This window comes from Meles meles, chromosome 13 (assembly GCF_922984935.1).
Source record: "Meles meles chromosome 13, mMelMel3.1 paternal haplotype, whole genome shotgun sequence".
NCBI classification, from domain to species: Eukaryota; Metazoa; Chordata; class Mammalia; order Carnivora; family Mustelidae; genus Meles; species Meles meles.
The window spans coordinates 27,853,660-27,876,732 of NC_060078.1; the positions used below are offsets into that span (position 1 = coordinate 27,853,660).

Sequence of the window (23,073 nt, forward strand, 5' to 3'; positions counted from 1 at the left end):
AAATACACAGTGAATAAGCTATAGAACAGATTAAAATGTAATAATTTAAAATATTGTTATTCTATTATAAAATATTGTATTCTATTAACTAGAATATATTACGAATGAGAATGCTTCAAAACTTTTTATTAAACAAATGATTAACTGCAACATTTTAGCAATATTTCCATTGGTTTATTTTCTTACTTAAAAGCAGTAAGCTGGGGGCACCTGGGTGGCTCAGTGGGTTAAAGCCTCTGCCTTCCATTCAGGTCATGATCCCAGGGTCCTGGGATCAAGCCCCGCATCAGGCTCTCTGCTCCGCAGGGAGCCTGCTTCCTCCTCTCTCTCTGCCTCTCTCTCTGCTTGCCTCTCTGCCTACTTGTGATCTCTCTCTCTGTCAGATATATAAATAAAATCTTTTAAAAAAATGACAGTGCATGATTTTGGACATTAGGTTAGAAAAAGAAATATTGTATGTGTTTTGTTAGCACTTATCCTTGGATTCTTGAAATGCCATGAAAAATAAATAAATAAATAAATGAATAAATAAATAAATATCTGGAGGCTGTCCTGCTATGAGAAAGCCAAACCACATAAAAGCTAATGCAGTTTTCCTTAGTCTTTCAGTACTGAGTTCAGATATCAGATATGCATGTGATCAAGCCTATGCCCTTTCTGAATTCTTGACCCATAGAACTTTTGGACATAACATAGCAATTGTTGTTTTATGCCACTAAGTTTAAGATAATTTGTTGTATAGCAGTAATAACTAGAACAAATATTTTGACAAGGATGGGGTGCATGTGTGGCTCAGTCAGTTAACTGTCTTCCTTCAGCTGAGGTCATGATCCCAGGGTCCTGGGATGGAGCCTCATATCGGGCTCCCTGCTCAGCAGAACGTGCTTCTCCTGCTCCCACTTCTGCTCCCCCTGCTTGTACTCATTCTCTCTCTCCCTGTGTCAGATAAATAAATAAAGTCTTAAAAAAAAAAAAGTGTGATGAGGAATGGCTAGGTATTCATTAATCTCATTTATTCTGATTAGACATAAAGGAAAAAGACATTTACCTGCTCCTTTTTAGTTTATATGGGTCTCATTTGATTGAGTATTGGCCAACAGTATGTAGATAGACATACGCCACATTGAGGTCTGGTCATCAAACTTCCTGTTAAATCATCCACTGTCTCTACCCTTTCTCCAGTGACAGTGGAAGTCATATTATAAAGATGGCAGTGACAAAAGACTGGAGAATCCTGAATCACTGAGTCATTACCTGGTAGAAACTTATCCAGGAAAACTGGCTAACATCAGAACAATGTATAAATGATAAACTATCAATGAAATAATCTACTGGGATTTGTGGGATTCTGTTAGAGCAACAAGAATTTGTTATTTTGACCAATCCACGTAACAAATTTTTTGTATGTTACTACACATTGCAAATTCAGTGAGCATTTACATTGTGCTGGAAAGCTTTGCTTGGTGTTGTGCTTGTGTTATCCCATTTAAACTAAGATCAACCATAACACTAGGCCAATATGTGTTTTTTTTTTCCCTTATTTTACAAATGCAAATCCAAAGTTGAGAAAGAATCTGATTTACTCAGGATCACAAAGGTATTCCAGAGAAGGGGAATTTCCTTGAAGATGGAGCCCTGTGAGGCAAACCTGAAATAAGGTGGTCTTCCCGGAGTTAAATTTGCAAAATCCATTGGAAAAGATAAGCTTATATAAATGTATTGTTGATATAAAATTTGTTAAGAAGGTAGTCTAAATTTATTCCTAGACCACTAATTTTGGTTATAATAGAAGATATGCAAAAATTGCTGATTTTATTTTCATATTTTTTAGTAATTAGACCACTATGGACTCATTACAATGTATTTTATAGCTATTTTTAAAGGTTAGAAATAATTTTTGTTATAGAATCTTCCTATATTTTATGACTTTAATTAAATTTCTGATTTCTTTTCCAAACAGTGCAATATAAGACAACATAAAACATACTTTAAATTATTAAATTTGTGGATAACTTTGTCACTTTTCAGAGCCTCCAACAATGAGGGTCTGATAATGGAAGATAATGTGCATAAAATACATTTCAGCAAGCTCCACAAACTCCTTCCTCAATGATCTTTCTTCCACAGCCCAACAGCTAATGCATACAATCAAGAAGTCTCATGGAGCTATTCTACAATTGTTATCATCTTTAAAAAGGAATCTTATCACCTGAACAAGGTAACATGAAGGGCTTTTATTTTTTATTTTTTAAAGACTTTATTTATTTCTTTGAGAGAGAGAGAGAGCATGAGCAGGGGGAGCAGGAAGAGGGAGAAGCACGCTCTCCACTGAACAATGAGCCTGATGCAGGACTCGATCCCAGAACTGAAAGATCATGACCTTAGCCAAAGGCAGATGCTTAACTGATTGAGCCACCCAGGTGGCCCACCTTAAGACCTTCTAAAAGAACTACATATTCAGTTTTGTAGAAGTTTGTACTGAGAGAAATATCATTGATACAGACATTTATACCCATTTGTGGCCATATAATACAATACATAGTAGAATCCTTGGTACTTTCAAAAATAATCTCAAACCGAAGATCAAGCAAATTTTAATTCTTTGTGAAAGTATTTATCAAGTTAGTTTTTTTAGTGTCTTTCACTTTTTATAATATAAAATATAACAAAGTAGTTTTTTTCTTGCCATTAATTCCTTGAGGTCCACTGATTATGTTTCAAACAAGTGACAGAATCGACAACTAAATCAATCACTGTATTTAACTGTAAAAAAGCCTAAGATCTGATTATTTTAAAGGTCTAAAAAGCACTTCTTTTATAGAGCCTACATTCTTGTATGAAGAGACAGACAGTAGATAAATAAACAAGAAGTATATAATATGTCATTCGTCATGATAAACACTCTGTAAACACAAACGTGGGTAAGAAGACAGAGAGTGGCTGAAGTGAGAGATGCTATCTCTACATATGCATCTATATAAGATCTGTACAGGAAGATATAAAAGTCATGATGGAGCAGACCTGAACAAGTCTGCAGTGCAAATTCTCGGAGAAAACATATGGTTAGAAAGGACAGTAAATGGAAAAATACCAGAAGTGTAGGTTCATCTGGCAAATACAAGGAACAGACAGAAGGGCTATATGCCTGAATCTGAGGGAGCAGAGAGGAGCATTTTAGGGTAGATATTCTTCAATAAACTGCCCAAAAAGTAATTTGGGAGATTTATGTGTTTATACCTTGCCCATCAACAAAGAGAATTTAATGAAGTAGAAGGGTTCCCGTTGAGTAAAAACACTGGGCTATTTCTCCTCTTGAGATAAAGGGAAATGTTCTGAACCAGGTGCCCTAAGACCACAAATTTCAGCCTGTTACTTCCCCTTATCAGAGTGTTACCTCAAGTGCCTTACCTCATTTATGGACCTTTTGTTACCAGTCTCCAGTATATTTCTCTCTTTGAATCTACATCATTTACCAAAAATATACTGAATATATATCAGATACTGGAAGTATAAATTCTCACTATCTCTCTTTCTATTAGGTATGCTAAGGTGTATTTCTTAAGTCATCATTTTATAAATGGTATTTTTCAGATTCTTTTCTCTAGAGCTCCAGCATTCTCTTGAACTCTCCAAAAGTTACTTTTGAAATGTAGGTAAACAGCCAAACATCTTATCTGAGGTAAACAATCAGCCCAACTGTAAGAGTTTTTAGGATTGAAACAAAACATAAAATAATAAAAACTTATTATTAGATTTAATACCTTATATAAATTTACTAACTTCATTACTAATTCAAATTCATTTATAATTAATAAAAATCACTTGGTGATAAGTATATCAAAAATAAACAACAGAAAAATTCCTTATGATTTGACAACTAAACATCTTCTCCACATTATTCTTATTCATATACTCACAGGGTTAGTATTTCCCAGAAAGGTGTTTTCAAAGAGGGATGCCAGACTCCTTATATTCAGCTATCTGGAGTCAAAGGCTCCAAGCAGCACTTGCATAGAGTTCTCTGAGTGCAAGATTAGTCTGCCTCTGAGTCCTTCTCAACCATGGGCTTTCTCACCAGTCTGGTGGGTTTGACTCTTTGGTGAAAGACTTCCCAGAATGACTTCAAGTGGAACATCTTTCTCTCAGCATGAGCAACAGAGATTACTGGCTAGAGCTGCTTCTCAACTTAACCAGCATGTTTCTCAATGAGCACTGTTTCTCACTCTAGTCACTCCTGTTCCCTTACTCAGAAGTCTCCTCAGATGGTATATCCATGAGGAAGGCCATTAAGCATGCTGAGCTCATAAAAGTTCATCTCTTGCTGACCAGTGCTAGCAGGGAGTTCTGCTTTTCCTTACCTTAAACTCTTGTTTTCAAAGGAAACAGCAAGAGACTCACTATAGAATTCTTTGCCACTCATGTTTGATTTAAATTTGCATACAAAGCTAAATTCACTTTGCTACACATCTTTTATTAAGTTATTTTAGAAAGCACCCTGGTAGCTGGCTTCTTTACAAACTGGTTCTATTATAAAATGGTCATATCCCTTCCAAAAAGGACAGAGTGTTTTAACTGGGATTCTCTGGCAAGACTCCTGTGAGAGTGAAGGGTGGATGACTAAGATGAATTCAGGAAATCTGCTTAATACTGAAAAAAAAATGAAAAGGCGTAGTCTCTGTACATTAAATAAATTTGAAATGGTGCCTGAATAGATTCTCCACAGTCAACAAAGGATTCACAGAGCATGAAGAGAGGAAGCTAACATTTGATAGCAGTTAGGCCTATGGAAACAAAGTGTTCCCTGGGGTTGGAAAAATGGGCTCGATAAGGAAATGTGATCATTAGTGCCTCAACACCGTGGCCATCACCCAGTGGGTGAAGAGGCACCACAGGGCCTCAAGCAGTATAATCAGGGCCTCAAAACTAGATGAATATGACACTTTATCACCCAAATTGGACACTTCTGAGAGTAAGGGGGGGGGAATATAATCCAAATGTGCCCTAAGGAAAATAAGACATATAGTCTTCCTAAATCCCTGCATGTCAAACACACTTAGTAAGTACTTATTTTATGAAAATTCATTTGTAATCCAATAAAGTTTGGACAAATTTTTATTTCTAAAACATAAAGAAAAGAGAAAGTAGGGGTGCCTGGGTGGCTCAGTCAGTTAAGCATCAGTTAAGTCAACTCTTGGTTTTGGCTCAGGACATGGACTCATGGATCATGAGAGGAAGCCCCTGTTCTCAGCAGGGAGTCTCTCCCTCTGCCCTACCCCCAACTCATGTGCATGCATACACACACACTCTCTCTCTCTCTCAAATAAATAAATAAAATTTTAAAAAAAGAAAACAAAAATGAAATGAAGTTGATGAATTTCAACATCCCATAAACCTCAAAAATTGAATTTCAAAATGTATGATAATCAAAGGTCAAGCTAAAATTTAATTTTACCTGTTAAACAAATGATGCAAAATACCAAGAGGAATGTAAAAACTCCTTACAGCCTTTGGAGAATTCTAGTAACTAAAGCACTCTTTGCAAAGTAACAGGGCATGAATATAAAATTTGCAAAGAAAAAAGCACAGACAGTTTAACCCACAAAAGAAAATGTAAAAAAAATTAGAGCACCTGGAAGAATAAAAACCACATGAGTAGAAAAAAGGGTAGAGGAAACCACCAGGGACCCTGCAATGGGAATAATAGGGATTAGCAGAAATTGCATGGGGCAGTAACATGACTCAAGGATTTTGAAGAAAAGACAATTCTAACATTCAAGTATGTTGGATGATTGGATTTACACAGGAAAACTAATAAAAGGGCAACTGGATCCTTGGAAAACCCAGTCTAGATTTTAATAGAAAGCCAAAACAGATTATCTAAGACAAAGGTCAGTAAAATTTCTCTGGAATGAGCCAAGCAGTAACTGTTTTGGGCCTCATGAGCCATGCGGTTTCTATAGCCATGACTCAACCTTCCCCTTATTGTGTGAAGAGGTATCTGTTGGTGTGGCTATATTCCTAAAATTTGAATTTCATATAACTTTCACATATCAAATAATATTATTCTTTTTTAAAGATTTTATTTATTTATTTGACAGAGAGAGAGACAGGGAGAGAGGGAACACAAGCAGGGGGAGTGGGAGAAGGAGAAGCAGGCTCCCTGCTGAGCAGGAGCCGGATGTGGGGCCTGATCCCACGACCCTGGGATTATGACCTGAGCTGAAGGCAGACATTTAATGACTGAGTCACACAGGTGCTCCCTCAAAATTATGATTCTTCTCTCAAATTTTTTCAACTACTTAAAAATGTTAAAATCTTTCTTAGTCCACAGACCACATGAAATAAGATGGTCAACCAAATGTGGCCCAAAGGCCATCAATTTGCCACCCCCTGATCTAATACACAGTAATTTATAAACATGAGAAATAAAAACCAACAAAAGAGGACCCATACCTTAGTAATATCTGATGAGTAGCCAGTAATAAAGTAGAAAAGAATTTATTTTATTATAATATTCTAAATGTCTGCATTTTCAGTAGTTTATGCAGGTCTTTTCATTTGGTTTTAATTAATACATTTGATAGGACTTTATCTAAATAAAATTACCTGATTTCTGAGGTGTTGACTACTGGGTAAAATATCCTTTATTTTTTAAATCAACTTTATCCATGTAGTTTGCCTGCCATTTTAAGTGTATAGTTTGGTAAGTTTTGACAAATGAGTATACCCAAGTAACTACCTTGGATTATAGGTTTTCATAAAAGAGTCTAGTGGGAATTTGTTTAGGACAGCTTTAAATCTGTAGATCGATCTGAGGATTCTTGACACCATAACAATACTGAGTCTCTCAGTCCAAGAATATGCTAAATCACTTCAAATTTGTCTTTTTCTTAATAATATTTCATAATTTCCAGAGTATAAATCTTGTATAGGTTTGCTAAATTTATCAATAAATTTATTTTGATATTTTTGATGCTGTGATATATTGTGCTTTTAAAATATATATTTTCTAGTTGTTGGTTGTGATATAACAGAAATCTATATATTGAGTTTCATTGTATTTCTCTATTACATATTTATTAGTTCATTAATTTTGCCTTTATCCTTTTTTCACTCATTCCATTTTCCTAAATTCACTTACCAATTCTACTAGGGTGGGTTTTTTTGGTTGTTGTTGTTATTTATTTATTTATTTATTTTAGGATTTTTCAGTGTGGCCAATCATATAATTTGCGAATATAGAGTTTCACTTTTTCCTTGTAATCTGTATACTTTTTATTCTGTTTCTTGATTTACTGTACTGGCTAGAAAATATACAACATTCATTGCACTAGGGCATGGACATTCTCACTTTGTTCCCAGTCTTAGGGAAAAGCATTTTATCCTTCATTTCTTTTTTTTTTTTTTAAAGATTTTATTTATTCATCTGACAGAGAGAGATCATAAGTAGGCAGAGAGGCAGGCAGAGAGAGTGAGAGGGAAGCAGGCTCCCCGCCGAGCAGAGAGCCCGATGTGGAACTCGATCCCAGGACCCCGAGATCATGACCTGAGCCAAAGGCAGCAGCCCAAACCACTGAGCCACCCAGGCGCCCCTTGTCCTTTATTTCTAAGCTCAATGATACCTGAGGGCACCGTTAACCATCTGCTTCAGCTTAGGTTATGATCCCAGGTTCCTGGGATCGAGTCCTGCATTGTGTTCCTTGCTGAGCAAGGAGCCTGCTTCTCCCTCTCCCTCTGCCTGCTGCTCCTCTTGCATGTGTGCTGTGCTCTCTCTCTCTCTCTCTTTCTCTCTCTGGCAAATAAATAAGCAAAATCTTAAAAAAAAAATGCAGTGTTGACTGAAAGCAGTAATTAAATAGTATGCTTCCATTTCCCTCTACAGTAAAGAAACTACTATCATGTAACGGAACAAGCCAAATGATAACACATAAAACATAACTTGAACACGTACTGATTTTACACATTATTCTTCTCACTGTTTCATTTCTGAACTTAATTCAATAGAATTCTAGTTGTACAAGATAACATTTTACACTAGTTAGTGACTAACATCCTGAGTCTTTTCCTCCTATATTTTGATTATGAGACTTCAGAGAAACAAACAGCAGCTTATTCAGAAGACATATGAAGCAAAACAATTTTCTGAGGTCAGAGGAAAAGAAGTTATGGAGAACAATAAAAGATGTTCAAAGAAATCATGTTAGTGGAAGTAATCTAAATAAAGAAAATTATAAATAATTCCAGTGAAAGCCATCTATAAATTCCTGCAGGTATAGTAGAACCAGGAATAAAAGGTTTTACAGGGCACCTGGGTGGCTCGTTCAGTTAATCCTTATCCTCTTGATTTTGGTTCAGGTCATGATCTCAGGGTCATGAGATCAAGACCCTCATTGGGCTCCACACTAAGCTGGAGCCTTCTCAAGATTCCTTCTCTCCCTCTGCCTCTACCCACTCCCCCCCTCTCACTCTTACACTCTCTCTAAAGAATTAATTAAAAATTAATTTTTAAAAAAGAAAAAAATGCTTCTCTGGCTATATATGTTGAAATTGTATATTGAACTGTGTTTCAATTCTAGAAGTCATGTAAATGATTCATGTAGAAATGGTTCATGTAAACTGGGCCATGTAAATGTTTACTTTATTTTCCTTTGTTTCCTCAAAAATTAACTTCCATTAAGTAACATATCTAAAACATGTTCTTCTTCCCTAAAACATAAAATTAGACAACTAACAGAGAAAATCTGCTAGTGGTAGTCCTGAAAATATTCACATTTGGTTTGGAAAATGTGCTTTTGATAAATTACATATGAAAATTCACACACAAAAAATATATGAAGCCCATATTCTGAATACCTGTTAAAAGGCTGACTTTTTGCTGAATGTTTTCTTCTTTTTGAGGATATTTCACTGCTGGCCACTCATGTTTCTCACAATTCAATTATGTTGTCCTTTTTAATATCTATTTCTGGTTAAGCACATTTCCCAAAAAGATGAACTATCATGTCCTTGCACATTTCAAGAAGTTAATAAAAATAACATATAGGATTATATGCTAGCTTAAAGTAATATAATCTCAAAGGCACAATTTGTATTAAATAATCTATAATTCAAATACTCAATAAACATGTTTCCTTTTATATAAAACAAAATCTTGAAAAAAATATAATTCTTTGATTAGAATTTCACCCTTTAAGGTACTTCTTGGGCTTTGGTTTCAGTTGACCAGCAGACACATTTCTATAACTTCTATAAGTAATATTCTTCAAAATATAAAGAAAATAATAAGCAGCTTCAGTAGTACTAGCACTATTCATAATGGCAATAGAAATAGTAGCTATCATCTTATAAAAGACTACTTTTACTTAGTACTTCATTTCTATTAGTTTGTTTTGTCAGCATAATAAATTTTTGAAGTAGGTTTAATACAAAGTTTATTTTACAAAGGAGGAAACAGAGGGTTAGTGAGATTTGTGACTTGGTTTAATGTAAACTATTATGTGGACTCTTAATAATTGCAAAATTTATACATAGATACTAAACACCAAAAAATAATAAATATTTAATACTCCCCTCTCTCTAAGGTTATTAAGAATGAGATTCTATAACTTCTTTGTCCACAAACTGAACCCAGTGGAAAGAATAATATTAAATGTCAAAGCATTTTCTCTTAGAAATTTTAAAAATCTATACAATTGCTAACATAATTACTCACCTAAATAAATATTAAAGGTAGATAAAATCATATTTCTATAAAACTATTTATAAAATTTCAGGAACTGATCTTAAATTAGTATTTTATTGTTTCAAGGGCACGGAACATGCATGAAAATTCAGACATAGGACAGGATTCTGAAATAGTCACACTCTAAAGAGCATAACCTATCCCTCCTTGAACTTGCATAATTATAAACATATTGTCTTAATCTTGACACTCTTTAGATTCTTTAAAGAAAGCATCAGATGTTTTGCAGTTCTAAGATTGGGATATTGGTCAGCATTAGATTTGACCTTACAAAGAGCAGATTATACCAGATCAATTGTATTATCTTCTATGATAAAAGAATAGTCCTCAAAGGAAAAAAAAATGATAGAATTTCATTTACAGCACCTGAGTTAGATTTCTATTTTCAACATATAATCTGACTAGCAGCTAAGTACACAGGTTTATGGATCATCCTCCAAAGAATCCTTATAGATGTTCTATGGAGGTTTCCCTAGAAGCTGTCTTAGAAATGGGCATGCAGGCACATGGGCCCCTGGACTTTCCTTCATGGTTTCAAGTATAGCAGCTCTTTTTTGTATGTTTTATTTATCTATCTATCTATTTATCTATCTATTTATTTATTTATTCTTGCCATAAAGTGTGTTTAAAGAAGAATAGCTCTACCTCAAAATTTAGAAAAGATTGTTACAAGCCATACACCTACCAGTATGTTCTCAGTTGGATGGAACATCAGCTTCTAAGGTCTCTTAAGACTAAAGTCCTTAACTGGAGCTATCTAGCAGAGATTACAAAGCAGATAAAGAACCAGTATAATTCAATATTTTGTTTAGTAATCTAGAGGAAGGAACTGAGATTATAATTTCATGTTTCTAATTAATGCTAATTTAGATACAGTCACAACCAAGTGGCTAACAGACACATGAAAAAAATGTTCAACATCACTAGCCATCAGGGAAATACAAGTCAAAACCACAATGAGATATCACCTTATTCCAGTTAGAATGGCCAAAATTAACAAGACAGGAAACAACAAGTGTTGGCAAGGTTGTGGAGAGAGGGGAACCCTCTTACACTGTTGGCGGGAATGTAAGCTGGTACAGCCACTCTGGAAAACAGTATGAATATTCCACAAGATGTTAAAAATAGAGCTACCCTAAGCATGATACGCTCTAGTTCCATCCACGTCGTCGCAAATGGCATGATTTCATTTCTTTTGATGGCTGCATAGTATTCCATTGTGTATATATACCACATCTTCTTTATCCATTCATCTGTTGATGGACATCTAGGTTCTTTCCATAGTCTGGCTATTGTAGACATTGCTGCTTGGAGAAAGACAACTATCATATGATCTCCCTGATATGAGGACATGGAGAAGCAACATGGGGGGGTAGGGGGATAGGAGAAGAGTAAATGAAACAAGATGGGATTGGGAGGGAGACAAACCATAAATGACTCTTAATCTCACAAAACAAACTGGGGGTTGCTGGGGGGAGGTGGGATTGGGAGAGGGGGAGCGGGCTATGGACATTGGGGAGGGGAGGCGAACCATAAGAGACTATGTACTCTGAAAAACAACCTGAGGGTTTTGAAGGGTCAGGGGTGGGAGGTTGGGGCAACCTGAGGGTTTTGAAGGGTCAGGGGTGGGAGGTTGGGGGAACAGGTGGTGGGTAATGGAGAGGGCACGTTTTGCATGGAGCACTGGGTGTTGTGCAAAAAGAATGAATACTGTTACACTGAAAAAATAAATAAAATGAAAAAAAAAATAGAGCTACCCTATGACCCAGCAATTGTGCTACTACATTATTTACAAAGATACAGATGTAGTAAAAAGAAGGGGCACATGCACCCCAATGTTCATAGCAGCAATGTCTACAATAGCCAAATTGTGGAAGGAACCAAGATGCCCTTCAACAGATGAATGAAGAAGATGTGGTTCATATACAGAATGGAATATTATTAAGTCATCATAAAGGATGAGTACCCACCATCTACATTGACATAGACAGACCCGGAGAGGATTATGTTAAGGGAAATAAGCCAAGCAGAGAAAGAAAATTATATGGCTTCACTCATATGTAGAACATATGGAATAGAGCAGAGGACCACAGGGGGAGGGAGGGAAAACTGAATGAAGAAATCAGAGAGAAATACAAACCACAAGGGATTCTGAACTCTGGGAAACAAACTGAAGGTTACAGAAGGGAGGGGAGTAGTGTAATGGAGTAACTGGATGATGGGTATTAAGAAGGGCACATTTTGGGATGAGCACTGGGTATTATAGGCAACTAATGAATCGTGAACACTACTTCAAAACATGATATACTACATGCTGACTAAATGAACATAATAAAATAAATGAATAAATAAATAAAAGTAACCTGACACATTGTATGAAAAAATCACTTAGAAATATAATAAAGTATAATATGTAAGGCTTTATGGCCAAGAGCAAACCTATCAAATCAAAATGGAGAATATACGGCAATAGCAGGGTAAAAATAAAAATAAAAGGAAATCATTGTCTATCCAACAATCTTGCTGTTTAAGAAGGAAAAAAATAAGTTCACAGCAGTTGGCTGTGTTATTGGCAATAACATAAGAACAAGTTTTCCACTTTATTTGACTTTGGACAGGCCCTAATTAGAGTATGCATTTTGATAGTCTCATTTGAGAATTTTGTTGAAAAGTTAAATAAGGACTAGTAAAGAACACAAAATACTAAATTATTCCTATGAGGAAATGTTAAAAGAAATTGAAGTATGTACCTTGAAGAAGAGATGACCATAGGGAAATATTACTTCCCTCTAAGGCTATTAAATAATTATAATAAATTGTTCTCTTGCCCTACAGAGGATTGCTGGATATGAGAGATATATAGAAATAATGGCAAGATAATTTGATTTGCTCTAAGTAAGCTATTTTGATAATAAGGAAACTTTTAAATACTAAAATTTACAAATGGGACAAACTACAAGACTTTTTTCATCCATAAATAGCTTTTTCAGGAAAAAAAAAATTCTACCCTGGTTCACCTATGCTATTTCACTGGTTTAATCTTCTCCCATATCTACCCAGGGATACTGGAAATGCACGTGTTTTACTCTGGAAAGTCTATTTCCTGAAATAGACTCATGTATCTTCACTCAATGTTTCTCTCCTGGTTCTACCTATCTTCTTAGTTTTGGATTCTGACCAGTCTGCTAGTCCACTAGCCCACATGGGTAAGGTTTAAAATCCTTTTAGAGGAAGAAAATATTTGAAAGGATATTTTGCAGCTCAGACATAATACTCGTACAATGCCACAGCACTCAATCCTGTATGGACAAATATTTCTTGGATGCTTGCAAATACATACATGAAGTTACTCTTTCATGTATTATTGGCTTCCTTTCAGGTTTTGCCATGCTCTGAAATGCTAGATCCTATATCTTGACACCTTTAATTTTTCTTTTAGAATTTCTTTCATAAGCATCCATCGGTCCTGCCAGTGTCTTCAACTTTCACTGGCACTTTTCCTTACAGGATCCCCAAATGACTCCATTTTTTTTAAAGATTTTATTTATTTATTTGACACAGAGAGAGAGATCACAAGTAGGCAGAGAGGCAGGCAGGGGTTGGGGGGGGAAGCAGGCTCTCTGCTGAGCAGACAGCCCCATGCCGGACTCGATTCCAGGACCCTGAGATCATGACCTGAGCTAAAGGCAGAGGCTTTAACCCACTGAGCCACCCAGGCACCCATGACTCCATTTTTATGTACTGCTCTGTGTACCTTAACTATGACATTAAAGCCCATCAGATATGATTGGTGCTCTGACCATATATCCTCAGAACTTATAGTTACATCTTTACAGTTTCACTAAGAGTTAAATGTAGAGACTTTCAAATTAAACTCCATTCATACTTAACAAATTACACTCACCATTCCTACGGAATCTTCTTACTGCAAGCACCTGCCACTCTCCCTGAGGGTTGCTTTTTTTGGTTACAAGAGTTTGACTGACCCATGGAGGAGGCTTTAGTAACACCTCTGAGGCAGGGTAGTCTTTAATCAAGGATGAATAGGTAGATAAATTGGGTTTTGTTTACCTCAGGTAAGGTAATTCTGAGCTGTATTCTATACTATCACCTAGATTTCCCAGCAGGATTAAGTCCTAGCTTCCAGTAGTGATGCATGATAATATCTTGCTGGTTTACTTCCCTTCTCTGCCTCACTTTTACTGTCTTAATTTTTCCTAAATAGACTACTAGTCCCCCTAAATAGAATAATGGTAACACAAATCCTTACCTCAAGATCTTCCTTCAGGTGAACCTATTCTAAGATAAAATATCCCCATATCTTTTCATGGGCATTTTCCAGAAAACTTCCACTGTTTTTCAAATAAAATTTGAATAAACACCCCACATTGATATTTGAGTAACAACAAATAACCCTAGGGTCTGTGTTTGCAGTATGCCCCCAATAAATGTCTCACTTTCAGCCTTACGAAGGCTGCATATATTCCCCCAAACAGACAATTCACAGATTGGGACAGTTCAAGTGTTTGTTGTTCCTGTCAGCTCCAAGTGCGATTTCTTAAAGAACAGTCAGTCTGTGAGTCTCTAATCCAGTATGAAAGGGTTTGACCATAGAAACACCCTATTTTAGACATACTTTCTTACTGATTTCAATACAGTGATGAGAGAGATGCTTTCCCTTCCATTCAAGAAAAGAAATCAAATTAGTTTATGTATTTTCCTTTGGCTCCTGATCATGCTATGTGACACCTCAGTGAATTCTGCACACAAGGAATCCTATCACTTCTGCACACACAGCAGTTAAATGTGCTCATTTGCATAAGTTATAACCAAATACATAAGTGAAAGTGTTGTTTGTGACAGTACATTTCACTTCAGGGATACATACGAATTTCTAAAGTTCTAATAGATTTCAGCATTGACATTATGAAATAGAAATAAAATATTTCTTGCAATCATTCCAAGCATTCCAGATGGTGAGGAGCATTGTGATAATGAAATGGAAAGCAAAGCAAACTTACCCGAATCATCATGACCGAACATCTGATATCATGAATTGTATCATAGATCTTCTTTGAGATGTCCACAAATTGATCATCATCAAATACATCCAAAGAGTTTTTATTTAAGGCTTCTAAGGCAACATCCACTTGTGTTACAAACTCAGGTATTACTGTTAAAATTAATAAGAAAGAAAAGATTGTCCCATTTGTATTTTCTGATTTCTGGAATTTCATAAAAATATGAGACATATTTTAAATAAATATTTGGTTAAAAGAATTTTAATATTTTTTTCATGTAAAGAAACAAAACATTTTGGCAGGCAATTCTGGATCTCTGAAAAGTGAATGGAAACAAAGACAATAAAATATATATTTTATAGAAATGTTTTAAAAGATTATCTTTCTCCTTCATGTCACTTTCATTTCCACTAAGACTAGAACCATATAATCATTTCACATCCTATTCAATTTAAGCCCCAAGAAATTACCAAAAAGAATTGGTGTGTAAACAATTGAAATTACAAACATAAAGATTTAAAGAAAGAAAGCATTTGAGTTGCAAAATATAAGAAAGTTAAAGGTATATCTCATAGATATAATAGAAACATCATAAACTGTCTTTCATTAAGATGTTTTCCCTATCATCAAAGAGATTAGTGGAGAAAGGGGACTCCAAGATGGTAGTGTAGGAAGACTCTGAATTCATTTCCTATCATGGACACACCAAATCTGTAGCTATATGTGGAATAATTCCCACTGAAAACTAGCTAAACAGCTCTTTCCACAGCAAGGGATAAAAAGACTACATTGAGACAGGTAGGAGATGCAGAGATGCATTCTCCTCAAAATCCTACCCACACATAGGGAGGAAATTTCATGGGTCCAGAGCTTCTCCCTAAGGAGTGAGGAGTTTGGGCTCCATGTCAGGCATCCTAACCTTTAGGATCTACACCAGAGAGATGAAGCCCCCCAAACAACCTGCTCTAGAAACTAATGGGGCTTATATTTGGGGAACCCAGGGAATTGCAGAATATGAGATACTACTTTTGAGGGCTAGCACATGGATTCACTCATCCCAGGACACAGTGCAAAGGCTGAAGTTTGAGAGGTGCTGAAGATGAGTGAAGGAGATTTATTTGCTAATCTTATAACATTTGCCAGAGGCATAGAAACAGGTTGGGATGCTCTTTGGAGGTGGAGGTGCTGATAATACCATATTTATATTCTCCTTCTAACTTGTTAGCCCAGGTGGGTGTGGGTAAACACAGCCTCACTAAAGCCAAGTGTGTGCCCATCCAGGTACTCTTCTCAGACATTGCTAAAGCTGCATATGTACACTGTCCCCAGAATATTTTCCTGGCCTCACTAAAGCCATGGGCTTCCCATCCTTCTTTGGCTTTACCAAAGTTTATAGATACCTCCAGAAAGGAGCTTATACACTCATCTCAACACCAGTTATGCAACATCAACCAGGGGACACTCTAGATCCCCTAGCCTGGAAGTCAGTTGGGTATACAATTGTGATCCCAAGGACTATATATATTTGCAAACATTAAATGCTGCTGCCTAAAGACTTGGCTTCCAAGCAGCTGAAACTAGGTGCTGACTGAGATCACTCTCTGTGGTACACTGACAGGTCTTGTCACATCTTCAATAATTGTAATCTATCAAGAATAAATAATCCAAAACAAAACCACCACCAACAACAAAGCCAGGTTACTTAGACAATCACAAATGTTCAAAAGACAGCCAAAGCCTGGGCAACACTGAGCTCCTACACAAAGACTGAGAGACAGTCAGTGAGAGACAGACAGTGACTGTCTGAGAGATAGTCAGACAATACTGAGAGAAGTTAGTGTTTCATATAATACATAGAAACAAACACAAAGGGTGAAGGAAAGTGGGGAAATAGAGGAATATGTTCTAAACAAAAAACAAAGCAAAACCTCAGAAAAAGACTTTAATGGAGCAGAGATAAGTAATCTATCTGATAAAGAGTTCAAAGTAATGATCATAAAGATGCTCACCAAATTCATAAAGATAAAGAAGAATGAATGAACATGGTGAAAACTTCCAAAGGACATAGAAAATGTAAGAATGTATCAGTGATCAGAAAGCTGAAAAATGTAGTAATTGTACTGAAAGAATATAACAGAAGAATTCAGTAGTAGACTAGAATAAGGATAAGAGTAGATCACTAATCTGAAAGACAGGGCAGTAGAACTCACCTAAGGAATGCAGAAACAAACAAACAAACAGAGACCTATAAGACTACATCAAACAGAATAATATTTGCATTACAGAGGTCCCAGAAGGAAAAGAGAGAGAAAGGGGAAGAAAATGAATTTGAAGAAATAATGTCTAAAACCTTACAATCTTAGAGAAGAAAAGAGATATCCAGGTCCAGGAAACACAAAGAATTCCAAAGAAGATAAATCCAAAGGTATCAACACCAAGATACATAATAAGTAAACTGTCAGAAGTTAAAGATTAAGAAAGAATCTTAAAAACAGCAAGAGAAAGACAACTTGCTATATGCAAGGTAAATCCTATATGACTATCAACTGTTTCTTGTTTGCTTGTTTGTTTGTTTGTTTTCCAGCAGAAACATTGTAGTTCAGAAGGAAATAGAATTATATATTCAAAGTGCTGAAAGGGAAAAACTTCCCACCAGAATATTCTACCCAGCAAGGCTATCATTCAGAATTGATGGATAGATAAAAGAGTTTTCCAGGTGGGCAAAAGCTAAAGGATTAACCAACATAAAACCAGCATTATAAGAAATGTTAAAGGGCCTTCTTGGAAAGAAGAAAAGAAAGAAAAAGAAAAAAAAAAAGAAAGAAAAGAAAAGAAAGGTCACTAACTAATAACAAGAAAACATATGAAAGTAAAAATCTCACTGGTGAAGGTGAATATATAGTAAAGGTAGTAAATCAACCACTTATAAAGCTAGTGTGAAAATTAAAAGACAAAGGTAGTAAAATTAATCACACAGTAATTAAGGGGATTACAAAATTTTATAAATGTAAAATACAACATCAAAAACATAATGTGTTGGTGGGGGAAGTAAAAATACAGAGGTTTAAAATGCATTCAACTTTCAATCAACTTAAAATATGTGAACCTGGGGTGCCTAGGTGGCTCAGTGGGTTAAAGCCTCTGCCTTCGGCTTGGGTCATGGTTCCAGGGTCCTAGGATCAGGCCCCACATCAGGCTGTCTGCTTAGTGGGGACCCTGCTTCCTCCTCTCTCTCTCTGCCTGCTTCTCTGCCTACTTGTGATCTCTGTCTGGCAAATAAATAATAAAATCTTTAAAAAAAATATGTGAACCTTATGGTAACCTCAGAGCAGAAACCTATATCAGCTACATTAAAGATAAAGATTAAGGAATGTAAACAAAACAAAAAAGAAAGTCATCAAACCACAAGGGAAGAGAACAAGAGAAGAAAGGAATGGAGAGGAACTACAAAAACAGCCATAAAACAATTAACCACATGGCAATACGTACATAGTTGTGAATAATTACTTTAAATGGTAATGAAGTAAATTTGCCAGTCGAACAGTGGCTAAATGGATAAAAAAGCAATACATCTGTATGTGACCTACAGGACATTAAATGCCAACCAAAGGAGAAACAGAAAAGTGAAGAGGTGGAAAAAGTATTCCATGCAAATGGAAACAGAAAGAAAACTGATGTAGCTATACTTCAAAACAGACTTCAAAACAAAGAGTGTAACAGAAGACCAAAAAAAAAAAAAAAAAAGTTACATAAAGAGAAAGAAGTAGGGGCGCCTGGGTGGGTCAGTGTGTTAAGCCTCTGCCTTTGGCTCAGGTCATGATCTGAGGGTCCTGGAATCGAGTCCCGCATCAGGCTGTCTGCTCAGCAGGGAGCCTGCTTCCCCCTCTCTCTCTGCCTGCCTCTCTGACTACTTGTGATCTCTGTCAAATAAATAAATAAAATCTTAAAAAAAAAAAAGACAAGTCAATCCAACAAGAGAATACATTTGTAAATATTTATGCACCAACATAGGAACGTCTAAAAATATAAAGCAAATATAAACAAACTTAAAGGGAGACATTAACAGTAATACATTAATGTAAGGGACTTTAATAGCCCCACTTGCATCAATGAATAAATCATCCAGGCCAAACAAACAAACAAAAAAAAGCTTTAAAAAACACATTAGACCAGGTGGACCTATACAGAACATTCTATCCAGTAGTAGGACATATATATTCTTCCGGTATGCACATGGAATGCTGGATCACATGATAGGCCACAAAACAAGTTTCAATAAAATTAAGAAGAATCAACAAGATGGTGGAGGAGCAGGAGACCAAAATATCATCAGGTCCCAGGAGTTCAGCTAGATAGTTACCAAACCATTCCGAACACCTACAAACTCAACAAGAGATAGAAGAGAAGAAGAGCAGCAATTCTAGGAAGAGAAAATTGACAACTTTCCAGAAAATAGGACTTGCAGAGAAGTGAATCTGAGGTGACAGGAAGATAGACCATGGGGGGAGGCGCCAGCTCCCAGCAAGTGAGAGAGCAGCAGAGCACAAAATAGGAACTTTTAGAAGTCTGCTCCACTGAGGGACATCGCTCCAGTGGCTAAGCAGGGAGTGGAGCTCTCACAGGGACAGTGTGGTCTCAGGACCCACGGGGATAAAAAAGAACAGGGGCGCCTGAGTGTGGCAGAGTTGCCAGGTATCAGAAAGGGGAAGCCAGCTACAGAGATGGAGACAAGAAGTGGGCTCTCAGCTCAGGGTTACCATAAACCACAATCCAAGGCACAATGGGGCCCCTGCTCTTTTAGCAGGGACCCCACAAGTAGCAGATCCAGAGAGACTCCTCCTCTTCTCCTCCGGGAGGTGTGGCATGGGAGTACAGGGCAGGAATCTGCTGTGTTTGGAGACTCCAAATGGACTGTGCGTGAGAGATAGAAATGCCATGTCATAGGCCAGGTGAGCACGGAGTGAGGCTGAAGACCAGAGAGACGGGACATATTGACTGCTTTTCTCTGAGGGTGCACTGGGGAGTGGGGCCCCGAGCTCTCATCTCCTCCCAGGGGAGATGGGAGGCCTACCATTTTCATTCTCTTCCAAAGCTATATGGGAAGCGTTCAGGGAACAAAAGCTCCCAAGAGCATAACCAAGCAGATTACATAGCCTGGCCCCTGGCAAGGTTGATGCAATTCTGCCTCAGGCAAAGATATTTGAGAATCATGGCAAGGGGCCCTTCCCCCAGAAGATTAGCAACAACATCCAGCCAAGATCAAGTTCAACAATCAATGAGAACTGCAGAATTCCAGAGCTAGGGGAAAGCAACACATAGAATTTATGGCTTTTCCCCCATGATCCTCTAGTATTTCAAAGTTAAAATTTTTTAATTCTATTTTTTCTTAATCTATTTTTTAAAAATTTTACTCTTTCCCATTTTAACTATTTTAACTTATCAATAACTTTTTAAAAATCTTTTTAAAATTTTCATTCTTATATTTTATCCCTTCATTGTTTTTAACCTTTTTTTAAATATATATAATTTTTTTTTAAATTTTGGGATACAATTTCTTCTAATAGATCAAAATATACCCTAAATCTAGCACATGGCTTTGTTCTAGTCTCCAACCTAATCACATTCTTTACTCTTTTTTTTCTTTCGTTTTTCAACCAACTTCTTATCTTATCAATTCCTTTTTTAGAACCTTTTTAAATTTTCATCTTCACAGTCATATTCCATCCCTTCATCATGTTTACCCTTACTTGTGTGTGTGTATATATATATATTTTTCTTTCTTTAAAATTTTGTGAGTAGGTGCCTCATTAGTGCAGTAGATAGTGCATCAGTCTCATAAAATTTTGCGAGTAGTTTCTTATAACAGACCAAAATACACACAAAATTGAGTGGGTAGCTCTGTTCTATTCACCAGCCTAATATATATATATATTTTTTTTTCTTTTCTTTTCTTTTTCTTTTTTCCCCATTTCCTTCTCTCCTTAGTTTCAGGTTTCTTCTGATTTGGTTAGTGTTTATTTTTCTGAGGTCATTGCTATTAGCATTTTGTTCTCTCATTCTTCTGTTCTTATCTGGATAAAATGACAAGGTAGAAAAACTCACCACAAAAAAAAAAAAAAAGGAACAAGAGGCAGTACTGATGGCTAGAGACCTAATCAATATGGACATTAGTAATATGTCAAAACTAGAGTTCAGAATGACGATTCTCAAGGTGCTACCTGCACTTGAAAAAGGCATGGAAGGTATTAGAGAAACCCTGTCTGGAGAAATAAAAGCCCTTTCTGGAGAAATAAAAGAACTAAATCTAACCAAGCTGAAATCAAAAAAGCTATTAATGAGGTGCAATCAAAAATGGAGGTTCTTACTGCTAGGATAAATGAGGCAGAAGAGAGAATTAGTGATATAGAAGACCAAATGATGGAGAATAAAGATGCTGAGCACAAGAGAGACAAACAACTATCAAACCATGAGGGGACAATTTGAGAAATAAGTGATACCATAAGATGAAACAATATTAGAATAACTGAGATCTTAGAAGAAGAAAAAAGAGAGAGATGGCAGAAGGCACACTGGAGCAAATTATACTAGAGAAATCCCTAATTTGGAGAAGGGAACAAGCATCAAAATTCAGGAGGCACAGAGAACACCCTTCAAAATCAACAAACATAGGTTCACACCCCATCATCTAAGAGTAAAACTTAAAAATCATAGTGACAAAGAGAAAATCCTGAAAGCACCTCGGGAAGAAATGGTAGAAATATTAGACTGGCAGCAGACTTATCTACAGAGACCTGGCAGGCCAGAAAGGACTGGCATGATATATTCAGAGCATTAACAAGAACAATATGCAGCCAAGAATACTGTATCCAGCTAGGCTGTCATTGAAAATAGAAGGAGAGATAAAAAACTTGCAAGACAAACAGAAACTAAAAGAATTTGCAAATACCAAACCAGTCCTAAAGGAAATATTGAAAAGAGTCTTCTAAGCAAAGAGAGAACCTAAAAGTAGTAGACCAGAAAGCAACAGAGACAATATACAATAACAGTCACCTTCCAGGTGCAATGGTACTAAATATCTTTCAACAGTAACCCTGAAAGTAAATGGGCTAAATGCCCCAATCAAAAGACAAAGGATATCAGAATGGATTAAAAAAAAAAAAAAAAGATCCACTGATATGCTGTCTACAAGAAACTCATTTTAGACCCAAAGTCAACTCCAGATTTAAAGTGAGGGGGTGCTAAACCACTTACCATGCTAATGGACATCAAAAGAAAACTGGGGTGGCAATCCTTATATCAGATAAATTAGATTTTAAGCCAAAGACTATAATAAGAGATGAGGAACTACGCTATATCATACTTAAAGGGTCTGTCCAACAAGAACATCTAAAAACTTTAAATATCTATGCCCCTAATATGGGAGCAGCCAATTACATAAACCAATTAATAATAAAATCAAAAAAACACATCACAATAATACAATAATAGTAGGGGACTTTAACACCCCTCCTCCCTTACTGAAATGAAAAGATCATCTAAGCAAAAGATCAACAAGGAAATAAAGGCTTTAAATGATACACTGGACCAGATGGACATCACAGATATATTTAGAACATTCTATCCCAAAACAACAGAATACACATTCGTCTCCAGTGCACATGGAACATTATCCAGAATAGATCACATCCTGGGTCACAAATCAGGTCTTAACTGGTGCCAAAAGATTCAGATCATTCCCTGCAAATTTTCAGACCACAATGCTCTGAAACTAGAACTCAATCACAAGAGGAAAGTTGGAAAGAGCTCGATACATGGAGACTAAAGGGCATCCTACCAAACAATAAATGTGTCAACAAGAGGATTGAAGAAGAGTTTAAATAACTCATGGAAACAAATGAAAATAACAATATAACTGTTCAAAATCTTTAGGACAGAGCAAAGGTGGTCCTAAGAGGAAACTCAAGAAACAAGAAAGGTCTCAAGTATATAACCTAACCCTAAACCTAAAAGAGATGAAGAAAGAAAAGCCAAGAAAGCCTAAATCCAGCAGGAGAAGAGAAATAATAAAAATCAGAGCAGAAATCAATGAAATAGAAACCAAAAGAACAGTAGAACAAATCAGCAAAACTAGGAGCTGGTTCTTTGAAAGAATTAATAAGATTGATAAACCCCTGGGCAGACGTATCAAAAAGAAAAGAGAAAGGACCAAATTCATAAAATCATGAATGACAGAGGAGAGATCACAACCAACACTAAAGAAATACAAAAAATTTTAAAAACATATTATGAGAAACCATAGGCAAAAAAAAA

General features: G+C 36.2%; 1 protein-coding gene across 1 annotated transcript in view; it reads right to left on the reverse strand.

Annotated features, from left to right (window-relative positions):
• Positions 1-23,073, reverse strand: part of CTNNA3 (catenin alpha 3) — a 1,394,003-nt gene that overhangs the window by 300,701 nt on the left and 1,070,229 nt on the right. Inside the window, exon 11 of the mRNA XM_046026581.1 lies at positions 14,764-14,915. Within this exon, the coding sequence (XP_045882537.1) occupies positions 14,764-14,915 (152 nt within the window). The remainder of the gene's footprint in view (positions 1-14,763; positions 14,916-23,073) is intronic.